This window comes from Gymnoscopelus microlampas, assembly GCF_963454915.1.
Source record: "Gymnoscopelus microlampas genome assembly, chromosome: 2".
Lineage (NCBI taxonomy): Eukaryota > Metazoa > Chordata > Actinopteri > Myctophiformes > Myctophidae > Gymnoscopelus > Gymnoscopelus microlampas.
The window spans coordinates 18,839,674-18,853,918 of NC_139939.1; the positions used below are offsets into that span (position 1 = coordinate 18,839,674).

General features: G+C 38.5%; 1 protein-coding gene across 2 annotated transcripts in view; it reads left to right on the forward strand.

Annotated features, from left to right (window-relative positions):
* Positions 1 to 1,565: 1,565 nt before the first annotated feature.
* rbm20 (RNA binding motif protein 20) overlaps positions 1,566 to 14,245 on the forward strand; it is a 65,480-nt gene continuing 52,800 nt past the window's right edge. The window contains exon 1 of one of the 2 annotated variants that reach the window (XM_084081378.1): positions 1,566 to 1,710. In XM_084081378.1, coding sequence (XP_083937504.1) covers positions 1,580 to 1,710 — 131 coding nt within the window. In that variant the 5' untranslated portion in view covers positions 1,566 to 1,579. Of the gene's footprint in view, positions 1,711 to 12,886; positions 12,938 to 14,245 lie in introns of those variants that run through there. The other variant, XM_084081379.1, reaches the window with a different exon arrangement.

Genomic DNA, 14,245 nt, shown 5'->3' on the forward strand with positions numbered 1-14,245 from the left:
ACAATAGGAGTGATTGAGTCCGAGGCATGACTCTGCAGTCATACATAAGTTTAATTATAGTGTTCATAGGCCGTTTCCTGATGTTTCAATCATACATTATTTTTGTTGGATGCTATCATCCAAATTACAAAGGACAAAGTAAGCACGTGTGTAAGTCAGTGTTCTGTCTCTATGTGATATGTGCTGGTGACAATGGTCATTTCTTCCCTGGGGATTAATAAATTATAACATTATTATCATCATCATCATCTTAAAGTATTTTGAAGAAATTGTATGTGCTGCCATTTCCTTGTTTTGTAAAGAAAGGGGGAAAGAATATTCTTGTTACTCCTCCTTGTGAAAGCAGTCATTGTACATTTGGCAACCTGCACAGGAAACCCAGACTTAAATCCTCACACTAATCCTGTGGAAACAGCCTGCGTTGCCAGTCACAATATTATCCTCCCAAATAACCATTCCCTGGTTCCGCAAACAAACAAAGCGACCAATCAAGGGGCTCACCGCCGGAGCTTAGCTCTCCCCTTTGGGTAACATGCTCTCACTTGGGACACATGCTAATGCACTCTCACTCAGTGCTATTCTTCCCCTGATGGTAATTTATTACTGAGAGCGAGGTGTCCCGAGTAACGCTTTGGCTTCCAGATGTGAAACTGCAGACAGTTGAGGCCACCACAAAATGCGAATAATCTTGACACGGTGTCCAGGCGACTGGAGACGCCCCTCGGTTCCTCTAGCAGCTAAATTGATCCCGACACCTACTGTAGAGTGACTGATGGCATTCTTAGCACACCACCATGCTCCCACGTCTAGCCAGCTTGTGTGAGTGTGTGTGTGCGCGCACGCGAGTGTGTGTTACTGTTTGTGTGTGTGTGTGTGTGTGTGTGTGTTTGTGTGTGCGCGCATGTGCCCGTGTATGTGTGTGCGACCGTGCGCTGTAGAGGTGATAATCAGGGGACTCTCTTGTCCCTGTTGTTGTGCTGTGCGATGCCGTCCCATTAAGCAGGGGCTCCCAATTGGTCCAGCAGTGCCTTTCAACTCAACCCCTCCTCCCCCCCTCCCCAAAGTCTAACTCTTCTGTCATTTCCTCTAAATCTTCACTCAACCTCCTGGCCATTTCCCTTTGAAGGAGTTCTGAACTGTTTTGTGTGTGTGTGTGGGGTTCCTCCTGCTTGACAGCTAGGAGAAGATAAGCAGCGTGGAGCGTATGTTAGAGTGAAAGAGAGTGGGAAAGAAGAGGCTAAAAGGGGGGCTTTACTGCCAATGCCATTGCTGCTGTCGATCAGGGGCGGTAGAAAGAGTGAGCCCCCTGCTAGAGTGGTCCGCAGCCGGCTTCTCTACTCTGGTCTGTCTGCCTCTCTGTCACCTCTGTCATCACAGGAGAAGGAGAGAGAGACAGAGAGAGAGAGAGAGAGGGGGGAAAAGAAAGTTGCCTCATCAGGATTCGCTGTCTTTGGACTTGTGCTAGTTCATTTTTGAGGGGGGGGGGTTTATTAGAGGGTGGGGGGTTGGGGACAAGGGGAGTGAGTCAGTGAGAAAGTAGTGTCGTGCTGCAGGTGGTGCTAGAAGGTTTGTTTTTGTCATGCAACAGGCCTGGGACCAGAGCAATATCCAGGCACTCTACTACGAAAGTCTCAAGAACAGGCAAGCGAAAATGCTTGGGAAAGGACATGAAGGATACCCCCCGAAGGCATCCAATGAACTTATGCAGAGGTAAGGGGAAATCTTCCACCAATATACAGTATATAGTAGGAGTGCTGTATATAGGAGCTGTATCCATTCCGCAATGTGGCTGCATGAAAAATGCATTTGTTCAAGGAGGATTTAGGAGATGGTATTTATGAGTATATATCTTGCCATAAGTAGCTCTGTTGGCGTGAAAGTGACTGCAGAAGATGAGTTATGTCAGAATATCCTCCGCTTTGGAGAAGAAAAAACTTCATGTTGGAATGCTTCATTGTTGGCTGTAAAAGATGGATGGTCCAGATGGAATCACCCACTGTGATTCTGCCCAAAAAAGTGAATTTATTGAATTTTGCCCCCATAGTGTGTTTCCCATGAAGCAGTGAGATTCTGCTGAATCTATGAAGCCTGGCACTGAAAAGTTCAATATAAAATGTAGTATAAACCAACAGTAGCATAATCAGTTCACAGAAGGTTTTATGTATTTATTTTAAATAATGTGAGGACTAATTTAAAATGCAGACTCAGAAGAAATAATTTCATAGGTTAAGTGCAAGCTTAAATTGCTGTTAATTTTACACTTCCCTGAAATAGCTGTAGACCCATGTGTCCTCTCTATATAACATGTTTAAAGTTAACTTTAACTTTATTTTAAAATAATTTGTTAAGACACTCTATTACAAAAGACACCATGTTGTTTGCATTAGAAGTAAGAAAATAAATAGGCGAAGGTGTAAACCTTGAAGATGAAATAAATCAATACATTTGATAAAACTTCTGTATGTGGCTGTAGTTAATATAAGTTGGCTGGCATTTTCTGACAATCACTACATAATCACGTAGATCTTGTAAACCATTATTTTTAATTGTTAAACAAAGTCTTAAATAAAGACTAGATATCATGACGTACTGTAACTGCAATTGTCTCATTTGATTAAATGAATGTGATGAAACGAAATCCCCCTTTAGCCAAGCAACATGTTTTTTAGTATTGAGGAAATATATATTCTTTAAAGATATTCTTTCAGCATTTTCTCCTTTATTTTGATAGTGACAGTGACAGAGTAGAGAGACAGCAAAGCCGGGAGAGCTAGAGGGAATGACATGCAGCGAAGGGCCTCGGGTCGGATTCAAACCATACTTTATAGAACTGAGGAAGACTTAAATTGATTAATTATTCATTTATCATTATTTTTGATGAGATCTGTTGAGATTTGACTACAAATTGATTACTCTGTGTATGACTGTTTTTAAGTCTTACATCTTCCTTTGATTGGGTTATGAATTCCTTACTTTTAAAACGATCCCATTCATGTAAGAATAATAAATGGCACTAGCTTAATATATAATAATTTGTTATGTAAACAGTAGGGTGAATTTAAAGTGCTACAATAGATTGTGTGTGTGTGTGTGTGTGTATATATATATATATATATATATATATATATATATATATATATATATATATATATATATATATATATATATATATATATATTCTATAATTCTATTATGAAGATTTAAAATGAATTAGATTAATATATTTAAGAGGTAGTTACAAATGTGTGATTTAATAGTACTGACACCTTTATGCTGGCTAAGTGGCTATAGATAAATAACTTAGTTTTAGAGTATTTTTCATGAGGTATCATTGGATACCTCAACTACATTTATGGAAATGTAGGTGAAATAGCGAGGTGATGTATCTTGCAACAAGAATTAAAATAAGACTAATGCTAAATTGAGATCCTTATTTATAGTTTGTTAATCTGTCCACGTCACTGTACATAAACATTAACCTAGTCAAGAAAACATAGGCCTATCACATGTATATATGACAGCTTTACCATAATTGAGCTAAGCTGCTGCAAATGTTATGTAGCAATGTGTTACGTTATATCAGGTCAAAAGCACCACAGCAAAACCCTGCTGTATGCTGCTCTTTAACAGGCCTACATCAGTATTATCATCACAAATTTCTTTAACATAATAATTGATTCAATTAAAATGATTTTGCTTTAAACTAGACATGTAATCCACACAATGGGGGCAGATGTTTTTCCTGACTGTCGGATTTAACAGAAAAAGACTAATGTATTGCCTTTACTGGATTCTTGTCTTAAAATAGTACTCACCATTTTTTCCATCAGAGGTTTGCTCTGGATTTATTAAACAAATGATCATAGAATTTTTAGGTTGCATTTGCACAAATGTGTGCTGGTGGGCGCCATGTGGGTAGTCTGCTGAGCTAGAAAGTGAAAGGTTAGAGCGGCCCATTTATGGTTTTGCAGTCCGCCATTTCTATTTTAACACATTAACAGTTTATGTACATACATGTATCCCCACATGACGTCCAGCCATTTTTATTATGTTTTGGGATCTGTCAGTATCAAGTCTACATGATTTATTACTGTAGCTCTGGGCCACTTTATTTGACACCATGCCAAGTGTGTAAAGATCTATATCTAAAAAGTTGACTTAGGGCATATGGTGCAAGTTGCCGATTTAAATCATTTTAAATACTTCTATGAAATTACTTTGTAATTACTGTGTTACTATTATGCCACTTACATTATGAAATATTTAACAGTTACATTGAAATTGCTAAGTTGTATTAGTTGTGCAAATAACACCCCCAAAGGAAAAATAAAATAGAACTTTGCTGAAAAATTAATAGCTGTTAGATGAGATAGGATGGTACACAATACGCACATGAACCGAAATCACTTTGTAATTGTTTAAAAAGAAAAGTCAATCTCCTCTTTTTATTGATGTGTTGATCTTATGTCACAACACTTAACGCTGACTATTTAAGGGTAGTGCTTGAAACGTTATTTTCTACGCATGCAAAACAAAAGGCATGTGAGTTATTTTTTATTACATCAGATAATTTACACCTTTGTCAACAATATGCATATTTATCTATTTTGAAACAAACAAAAAAAACAAAAACACAGCGTAATAATGGCATGGCTTACCTGTGCATTTGAAAAGGCTTTGAGAGTTGAGACAGTTAGCTAAAATAAATATCTGTTATCTGGCTAACTGGATTAATCGCAATAATAGCTTATGTCTTAAAAGAAAACTTCACAGCAAAAAAAAAGTTTTTTTCTTTCGATCAATTACTCACCCTGTGAAACCTTCAATTCATGGAGATCTTTTGTTTGTGTCTCAAAGCAACAAAGAAAATACTTGATGAATTGAAGGTAATAGATGAACAGCAACAAACAAACTATATCAAAAATGTGTTAATACACTCTCAAACAACTCACTCAACCAATCACAATATAGTCCACGTGCCTTGTATCCAGTCGTATCGTCAGTTCTACCAAAACACCTTCTAAAACACAGTGAAGGAATGCAATACAAACAAAAGTTTTCCATGAATTCAAGGCTTCACAGAGTGAGTTACGCATACGGGAGGGGGGGGGGGGGGGAGTCCTTTTGGGGTGAAGTATTCCATTAAAATATCAGTTGAAAACATTTCTTCAATCTTAATGTAATGGTAGAATTGCTCTCCTGCATCTTTTTACATTGGACTTTGTGATATCCATATATCTTGAACGTCTACATATCACCAAAGGTGTGCTAGCGTGAGCTTTGTGTTCTAACGTTGATTAGTAGCGTAAGTTGAGCTGCGATTGGTGTAGCAGCGTCAGCTGAGTTACATGTGGTGTACTTTTGAGGGGACCGAGAAGTCGAGATACAGACAAACCCAATCTAGAAGCTGGCGCCTTTGATACCAGGCCATAATAATTATTGGGAAAAAAAATTATAAACTGCCATATTGCCGTTCCAATATATCGCCTGAGATATAGGTCAATCCAATAGGCTATATCTGACAACCTCTATAATTTATATAGAAGAATTGCTAATGTTATGCTATGAGTATGGGCTTAATTATTAGCACGGACAGCTAAACCTTTCATGCAATTAATTTGTATGAAACCTCCCTCAAAGTGTTAACCCAAATATTTATTACGAAACGTTCGCCGTTTGTACAATTTGATCCTGTGTGATGGCGCTGTGTTCTCTTTGGGTTAGAGGTCTGGTGTAATTCTGCCTGGCGACTCAGCACCTGTTGGGGTCTTTTCAACCAGTCAGGTTCTTAAGTTCTTCACTTTTACTTGATCAAATATTTAAAACAGCTACAAGAGTGTGTCCCTCCAAACAAGACTTCAGTTCAGTTAACCAGTAAACACTTAAGCACATTTTAGTCTAATGTCAAGCTAAAATTGCAGATCTTTCATCACAACGCATTTTGAGCTTGTAGATTTTCTATTTTACTAACGCCAACCCCAAATATTTCCAAAAATGTTCAATTTCTTTTTGAAAAAGTTTAATTATTATTATTTTGCACATTTTGAGGAAAAAGTGTCAAATGTTTAAACTATCACCAAAACTATCATCAAAATAGATAAGTGGATACTACTCTATTTTTCTCTTGTGTGCAATTTATATGCAGATTAAAACACAAATAACTCAACCCCGCTCTGAATACAACAAGACAATGACATGCAGACAGAGCACCAGTCTTCTAGCAGCAGTGTTTCCACCTATCCTACTATTAGCATGGCATTTTAGGTTCAGTGACTGTGATAGATTGCACTCCAGGTTTGTGGGTAAAAGTATTAGTGAAGCGTTATTAAGATGTTTGGATCATTAGGGGTTTCACCTTTGCCATCCTCTGTTTGTTTTTAGTTTTTTTTCTCCATTTTGTTCTCTTTATCATCCCTCTCTCTCCCCCAGCTGCCGCCTTTATATCACTCTGGCAGCTTGTCATTGGAGGGGAAGTTGCCTCTGACCTCTGACAGGGCTCTGTGATGGCCAGTGCACAGCAAAATCCGTAGTATTAGCTCTTGAGTGTGTAAAAAAAATCTATTTATCTATCTATTTATCTTATTATCTATCTTATTATCTTATCCAACCTACTTGCTTCAAGGTCAGGGGCGAGTCAACTTGTCAAACTCTCCTTGCAGCTCTTCGATAGCACCGATCTGTGAAAAATGCCACAGGAAAGGTAAATCCCTATTGGTCTGCTGTCTGACAGGAGTGTTTACATTCAAGTCACCTCTCTTTCTCACCTGCTTTGTGGAAGGTGTGTGGTTAGTGTGTCTGTCATGTGGATAGTAGTGCTGAAAAGGACACATTTAGAACACATAATCTTAAGAAGGCAAATGGTTCTTTCTTCTAGCGCTGATGGTAAATGGTGGCTTTTGTAGTCAAGCGGTTTAGCATAGAGTTTAGCATTTCCTGTTGTCTTTCTTTGAAATGCTTATTGTAGGGCAGGCTACACTGACACATCCGAAGTGTTAGGAAGAAACTAACCCTAACCCTCTGATGTTCCCTACCTGCAAGTTTAATGCAGATTCAGGATATGAAAATGTTTTCAACAGGTGGTTAAAATGTGGCCAGAAATGTAATCATGACACAAACTATAACTACTAACTAATTTTCTACTTACTAACTAATTATTTGTGTTCTTTAGTTCATGCAAAAATGTTTTGCGCTCTGTTTTTGTAATTTAATAACATAGGCACTAACAGCCATAATGACTACATTGGGAGAAAAAGCGGAAATAAATAATTCCCTATTAGTAATAGGCAATTATTTATTTCCGCTATTTTTTTGTCATTAGTCGCAATTTAGTCATTATGTCAATTCCAGAATTCCCCAACGGGAGGACATAGCACCTCCACCCTACAACATCAAACTGTTCAACACCCACCCACTAACAGGCGCTGCCCCAGCCCATAGAAAGGCAAACGGAAATGCACTGATTTTAAGATGTTAAACTTTAACATGTCATTTTCATGATTGCTTGAACTCATCTGTGATTCCCATCAGCGACTGGTGTTGGAAATTAGCTTTGGCTATATACAAGTGTACAGTACATCGGACACTGCTGCAATTTGAATGATTGCTTGAACTCATCTGTGATGCCCATCAGGGGACTGGTGTTGGAAATTAGCTTCGGCAACATACATGGGTACAGTGCATTGGACACTGATTCTGCAACTGTCAATCTTTCTCTGCACTTGGCCCCTGACAAAAAAAAGAAATGCTCTCAACTAGTGGGGCTGATTTTTTGTTTAAAAATGAAAAAAAAAAAAAAAAAGATTATTGGTGGCAGAATGTATTTAATTATATCGTATATTCATACCCAGATTATCCACTGAGGTATTAGTTAGAGGAAAGGCCATGGGGTCACCTAAACCAGCAGGGGTCTTTGGTGGACATGAAAGTGGCAATGAAGGTGGCAATTCAGCCGGTAGTTTTTACTGTATGCATATATGCCAACTGACATTGCCATTCCTACAGCACAGCTGCCAACAGGGCTACAACCCAACACAAAATGAACACTGTACTGTGTAGTCTCGCGTAGCCAGACGATCACAGATACGTCTTTGGAAATCTAAATTCAGTGTATGGGCTTGAATAGCGGACAAATCCAGCTCTGACAAACCTAGGCCGACTGCTTTGAAAAGCAATCCTAATACCATCACAATATGAAGGACTACCCTAAAGCCTTTGCGTTCTGTGATGCTGTTGAATTGTTTTCAATTTCTGAATGGTTTCCACTCAGTTTTAGCTCATTCATTCGTTGAATTTAGATTTCACCAGACGCATCAGTAGATGTCTATCTCTGATCGTCTGGTTGCATACAGTGTAACAGTGTTGGTACTTGGTAGGCCAACTCAGTGTCATAGAAATGTGTTATGTCACATCCTAAATGACTTTAAGAGTAATGTTCTCACATGAGAATTCTGAAAAACAAGAATTTACAACTTAGGGAAATGTCAACTGTTATTAGGCAGTTAAATATGAGCCTTTGCCAAAGTTGTAAATTCTTGTTTTTCTGAATTCCCATTTGAGACCATTACTCTCAAAGTCATTTAGGATGTGACATAACACATTGCTATGACACTGAGTTGGCCTACCAACAAGTTGTTTGGTGAAATTAAGATGAAACATGGAGGTAGCCATCTATCAACATTTCTAAAATGATCTATCTACCTGCCTTTACCTTGTGTTTCTAGATGGCCAAAGTTATTTCTCCTGCAGGAAATAAAAGGTGTGAAGCCTCTCTTGCTGGTACGACCAGCAGGACTTTCCCATGCCTCACATGCTAATAGCTCTCGCCTGGGCAGTGGTCGTGTGTAGACGATTGACCATTGATTAGCGAGTCGACTTAACAGCTCTGCCACAGCGGGGGGGGGCCCTGTTCGAAAAGCACAGTGTTTGTGTGAACTAGGCCAAGAAAAATATATTCCCCAACATTTTGTATTTGTTATTTCAGAGATAGAGACACAGGTGGTATGTAATCCCACTGCTACACGGAGGCCAAAAGTTTAGCCATGCAGGCATGGCGGTGGTATGAAAGGGTGGGGTGCGGGGTGGTGAATAAACAATGCTCAACGTGCCTGTCGCCTCTTATGAAATGTATTTGGAAATACCATTAGAAGGGCGCTTGTGACATTAGCATAATGCGCTAACTGCCCCTGGGGCTAGATGGTATCCATCTCTTCAGTGACAGCTCGCTGCGCCACAGCAATGCAGCAGTGGTCTTACTGTACACGCAGGACTATTTGTAGTAGAGATGATTTTTTTATAACCCATTCCCTTACAGAAATTGTATATTTATTTACTGTGACACCTCCCCGAGGTGTCCCCCTCCCCCTCGCTGTGGTTTTGGAGCCCCCGCATGTGTTCATTGCAGTGTTGACACGAGGCAGCAACTGGGGCTAATCTTGATGTTAAATGGCTGACAGTTCCATGGCACCAGCCAGAGACCTCTGTAGGGTCACTTTAATGGCAACGCAACATTTTATGTCCAGTCCCTGCCCCCTGCTGTGTGCTCAGAGATGATAAATCCTGCTGAAAATACAGAACAGCAGAGGAATAATGAGAAATAAGAGCACAAGTCTTCTAAAGCGGAATTTTTGGCTTTCATTATTCTTGCGCTATAGAAAATGTAATTATAGCTGCTTTTAGGAACTTATTTGAATGAATAGCACATTATTTTAACCAATCTGTATGATAGAGTATATTAAGACAATAACTAGCACATCTGCAGTAGTTGAAGGTGGTGTCCCTACTCTTGCACTGAGGAATTTAGACCCTGGTAGGACACCGTCTAGTTGACAAGTAGTACTGCCTGAAGTTTATAGGGCAATATCTCCCCCGACCAAGTAAGGGTAGAAGTGTGATTTCTCATGTGGGATAGCCGGGTTCCAATCACATAGAATTAGAAAGTAATGGATTGCAGCTTTAAATGAACTGAAGCCTCTGGACTGGATTTGTGAGAGTGAACCTGCTCTCATGCTTTTTGTGACAGTCACTTGAACGCACATGATGGCTGTGCACGCAGTGTAGTCCTTCTCATCTACCTGGTGTGGAAATAACAGAAAGTTGGAGCAAAGTTTGATGAAAAATGTAGTGATAACCAATTAATCTTTCCTGCATCTGTTTGATATGAGCACAGTTCATTTTTTATTATTATTTATTTTTGTTTCCAGCTACTTATAACTGCTTGATTGGAACAAAAACCTTTAGCCGGTGCAGCAATCCATAAGCAATATATCAGATTTTTCAGGAATTATAGCCATACTGAACTTCTATTAAGAAAGATCAGATCTCCAAACTTCTTTGAAGAACTACTTTACTAGTTTTCATCTTTCTTTCTTCCTTTATCTTTATTTATTTGTAACTGTTCATTATTGCTGCACAGATGTGTGAGGAACCAAAACAAACAGCTTTACTCTCATATACTTGTATGTAAGACATAGCAATTCAAATAATCTTAAAACTTATCTTATGATACTGTGACCCACAGTCACAGGTCTGGATCGTAAGAACACACCAACTGCTTTTTATCTCTTTAGTTGGAACCTTGAAACATTTCGCATGAAGCAGGGTGTTTTTCCATGGCTGAATAAAGAACTGTCACTGAGGGGTTTATAAGTGTTGAGTTTGTAGTCTTAGTGGGGGTAACTATCTGGAACTTTGGGAATGGACAGAGTTTAACAGGCTTATAGTCTATATCAGAGTTAACTCCAAACAATGACACAAGAGCTATACTTAGTATTTCCCGCTGTGTATTTTTACCAATGCACAACGCAGGCACTATTGACAGGGATACATTTGTTAATACTGAAATCATCGCTCTATGTATTGTTCTAACAGGCTGTTTTATCTTTTCAAATAATGGGCATTTAACAAATTAACTTATACAGAGGGAATTGCAGTGAGGGGTTCAGCAACTTGCGCAATGATACTTTGATGTTGTTATTTATGCCTGGGACATTAATACACATCATGAGGCTATAGAGTCAATATAGGCCAATATGGGCCATCTTGTCAATGTATCTACCTAGTCCAGTTATCCATACATTCTTAGTTAATGGCTGTCTAATACTATATATACATTTCTGAAAATGGTTCAGTAAGATTTGTTAAATTAAAAAAATGAAACATTACCTACCTTGTGATTGGCAGTTGTAGTTTCATTTCAAATGTCATTTTCAACACTTTGTTTCCCCGCTCAATATCAAGATGGTCGTTTCTAATTAAAGTTCTACACTTTAATTGCACTGACATGCAAAACCGTCAAACTCTAACGACCAAAAGTAACTGGCTGGAGGCTTCTTCTCAACTGAAACCTTTAGCCAGCCACCTGACAGTAAACTATAAAATCCATAGTGTTCGTTTAACTCAAAGATTGTACAAATGGAACCAAATGGGGGTCCATGTGGTTACATTTGTACACTCTCTGAGTCACAAATGGATAAATGAACACTGAGGGTTTTACTGTGTAACTGCAGTCCTGCAACAGTGTTTCAAATTTCACATAGTCAATAAAGTGTCGAATTCTGATTCACTGTAGAAAAACGATATACTGTATGAATGAAACCATTTTATGATGTCCTGTGCACTCTTCCTGGCTAGTGTGATGGATTAGTGCGATGGCTGTTCACCTAAAGTATGCACAGATATCCTGCTGTGCTATTAAGCTAGCAGAATCAGTGTGCTAAACTTTCAGGCCGTTTCCCTTGGCGCTAGTGGGGATGAGGAGACGCAATAACTTTAAAGATTTGTTTTATTTTATTTAAATCATTAAAATATTGCCAGTGTCAGCCATGGTGTGCGAATCAGCTGTCAAACTCTGTCTCATATTATGCTGACAGGTCAATGGGAAGTGTTTTTTCCAAAAAATAAATGACAAAATATTAGTCAGTCATTAGAGTGGTTCTATAAAGAATAAAGAATGTGAAAATATAGCTTATAATCTCTAGCTTATAATGTCACAACTAGTGACAGCTAGATCCAAGATAGTATTAAATGCAGTAACGTTAGATAAGTAATGAGTTTCACGCCTGCAATCATTTTGCCTATTTATTGGGTGTCCAATTTTTTACGGGACCACTACCAGAATAGCCCTACATATACTTACAAATAATAAAGTGTAACTGTAAACGTTAGGAGAAAAGAGTCCGTTCTATAACTTCAACTCCTTGGAGCATTAAGCTCAAACTTCAGCACACAATCACTCGAATCTTTCAGGATCAACTCTTCATCACTACCTCTATGTCCTTATTGCTTAAATATATGAGCTGGCAGAGCTTAAAGGTCTTGGTGTAAACACAATCTAAAATTAACAGGGCTGTTCACATCAAGCTAATGAAGTGCACTGTCTCGGATGAAATCTAGGACACAGGCTGTGAACTTCATATTAAAACAGATTTAGCCTTTATTTGATTGTAAAAACAAGAGATAGCTTTCAAGGGCAAAATGTCAAACATCATGTGGACATTTATTGGGAGAGATTTTTACATTTAGCAATGTGGCGTGCATGTGCCGAGTTTTATTGGGTTCCACTTGCTCCCCAAGTAAGGGCAATTCTCATTGGTTAGCGGCGGGCATCGCCTCATGGGTAACTATTGGCATCCATGTTAGAAGGGTGCAGTTAGCATTAGATATGCCCGAGGTAAGACTTCTTCCTCAGCATGTGATATTTCTATGATAGTCTGTATTATTATGTAATAATAATGTGATGATTACTAGTCGGTATGGACATGCTAAATATAACTTCATAAATTAGTGATTGGTTGTACATGTTTTCAATTAGTTATTTTGTCATAGAATGGTATTATGGTTAGCTACAGCAAACTAGTTTTGCTAATGTTGCTCATTCTTTTGTAGAAGTGCTGAGGCTTGGAGCCTGCAAAGAGACCGAGCAGAGATTCTGTTTCATCAGGTACACATTGTTTTTAGTGCGTTGTATTTTTGTCGTACATTACTCTATGATTCATAATCTAGAATGGGCCAGTTAACATGAGATATGTCAGAGAGTGCTGACTGAGGCTTAGGGCATGTGTTAGCCCAGCACAGAGACTGACCAGAGATTATGTTTCACCAGGTAAATAAAAAAAATATGTCTATGCAGAGAGGTGTCCGGACTTTCATTGATCAATACAATGCAGATTTACTAATGGATACCCATATGCATACTTGTGTGTGCATGCATGTGTATATTTGCACCTCAATTGACTTTCCCTTCAATAAGTTAATTATTTTACTAATTAGAAATTACTAATTTACTACCAATTACTAATTGACCAATTGAATGCCATGGTGTAGTAAATGGCAAAGAATTGCCCTGAAGCATTCACATGCATTTGACTTTAGTTGTCCTGCTAAAGGCCCACTGGCATACTTCCCCTCCCTACATTTCTAACACCCTCTAAATCAGCCAACACTGGACATCTCAATAACACACCAAAACATCAGTCATGTACACAACTCTCTGTGTGGACAAGGCATTAATCCCTGGTTTTATACCAGACCTTACACTTACGTAGGCAAATCCAAAAAAGAAACCCGGTGAGGGTGCATCATGTTATTATGACCACCTATGTCAGTGGTTCTGAACCTGTGGGTCGGGGACTCCCACATGATTTTTTTTTGGAGGGGGGTCACCAAATGACAGTAAGGTGACAATTGAATGACTTTTAAGACCTTTTGTAATGCCTAAAAATAGAAAGAAAGAAAAGATTAAGACCATTATTGCATCAAAAGTAATCAACTATACTATAAAAACTGGTCAAACATTGGCCAAATTGTCAAATAATATAATAAGAAAGAAAATTGTGAAAATATCTGACACGAGGCGTTGTGAGCTTGTAGATCTTCTATTTTCACAATATGTATTTGTGGAACTGAGTCAAACAAAATTGAGCTCCTACTGTGAAAACAATAAATAATTCACTCTTACATTGGAAAAAAAAATAACTTACATTCCAAGTGCTTGTCAGGGTGGGGGTCCCCAGTTCATATATGATTATTTTGGGGGTCATGGCCTGAAAAGGTTGAGAACCACTGATGTAAGGGACTATTATTAGACAAAGCAATCTAGGGTCTATCGATGAGTCTTTGTTCTTTTCAAAATAGTCACGGAGACAGTGACTAAGTATTTGAAAAGATAGTGATGCAATTTTTAGGTTACATTTCAATCGCTCCAACAGCCATTAGACTGAAACGGACCAGAATCCCCAAATATAAGATT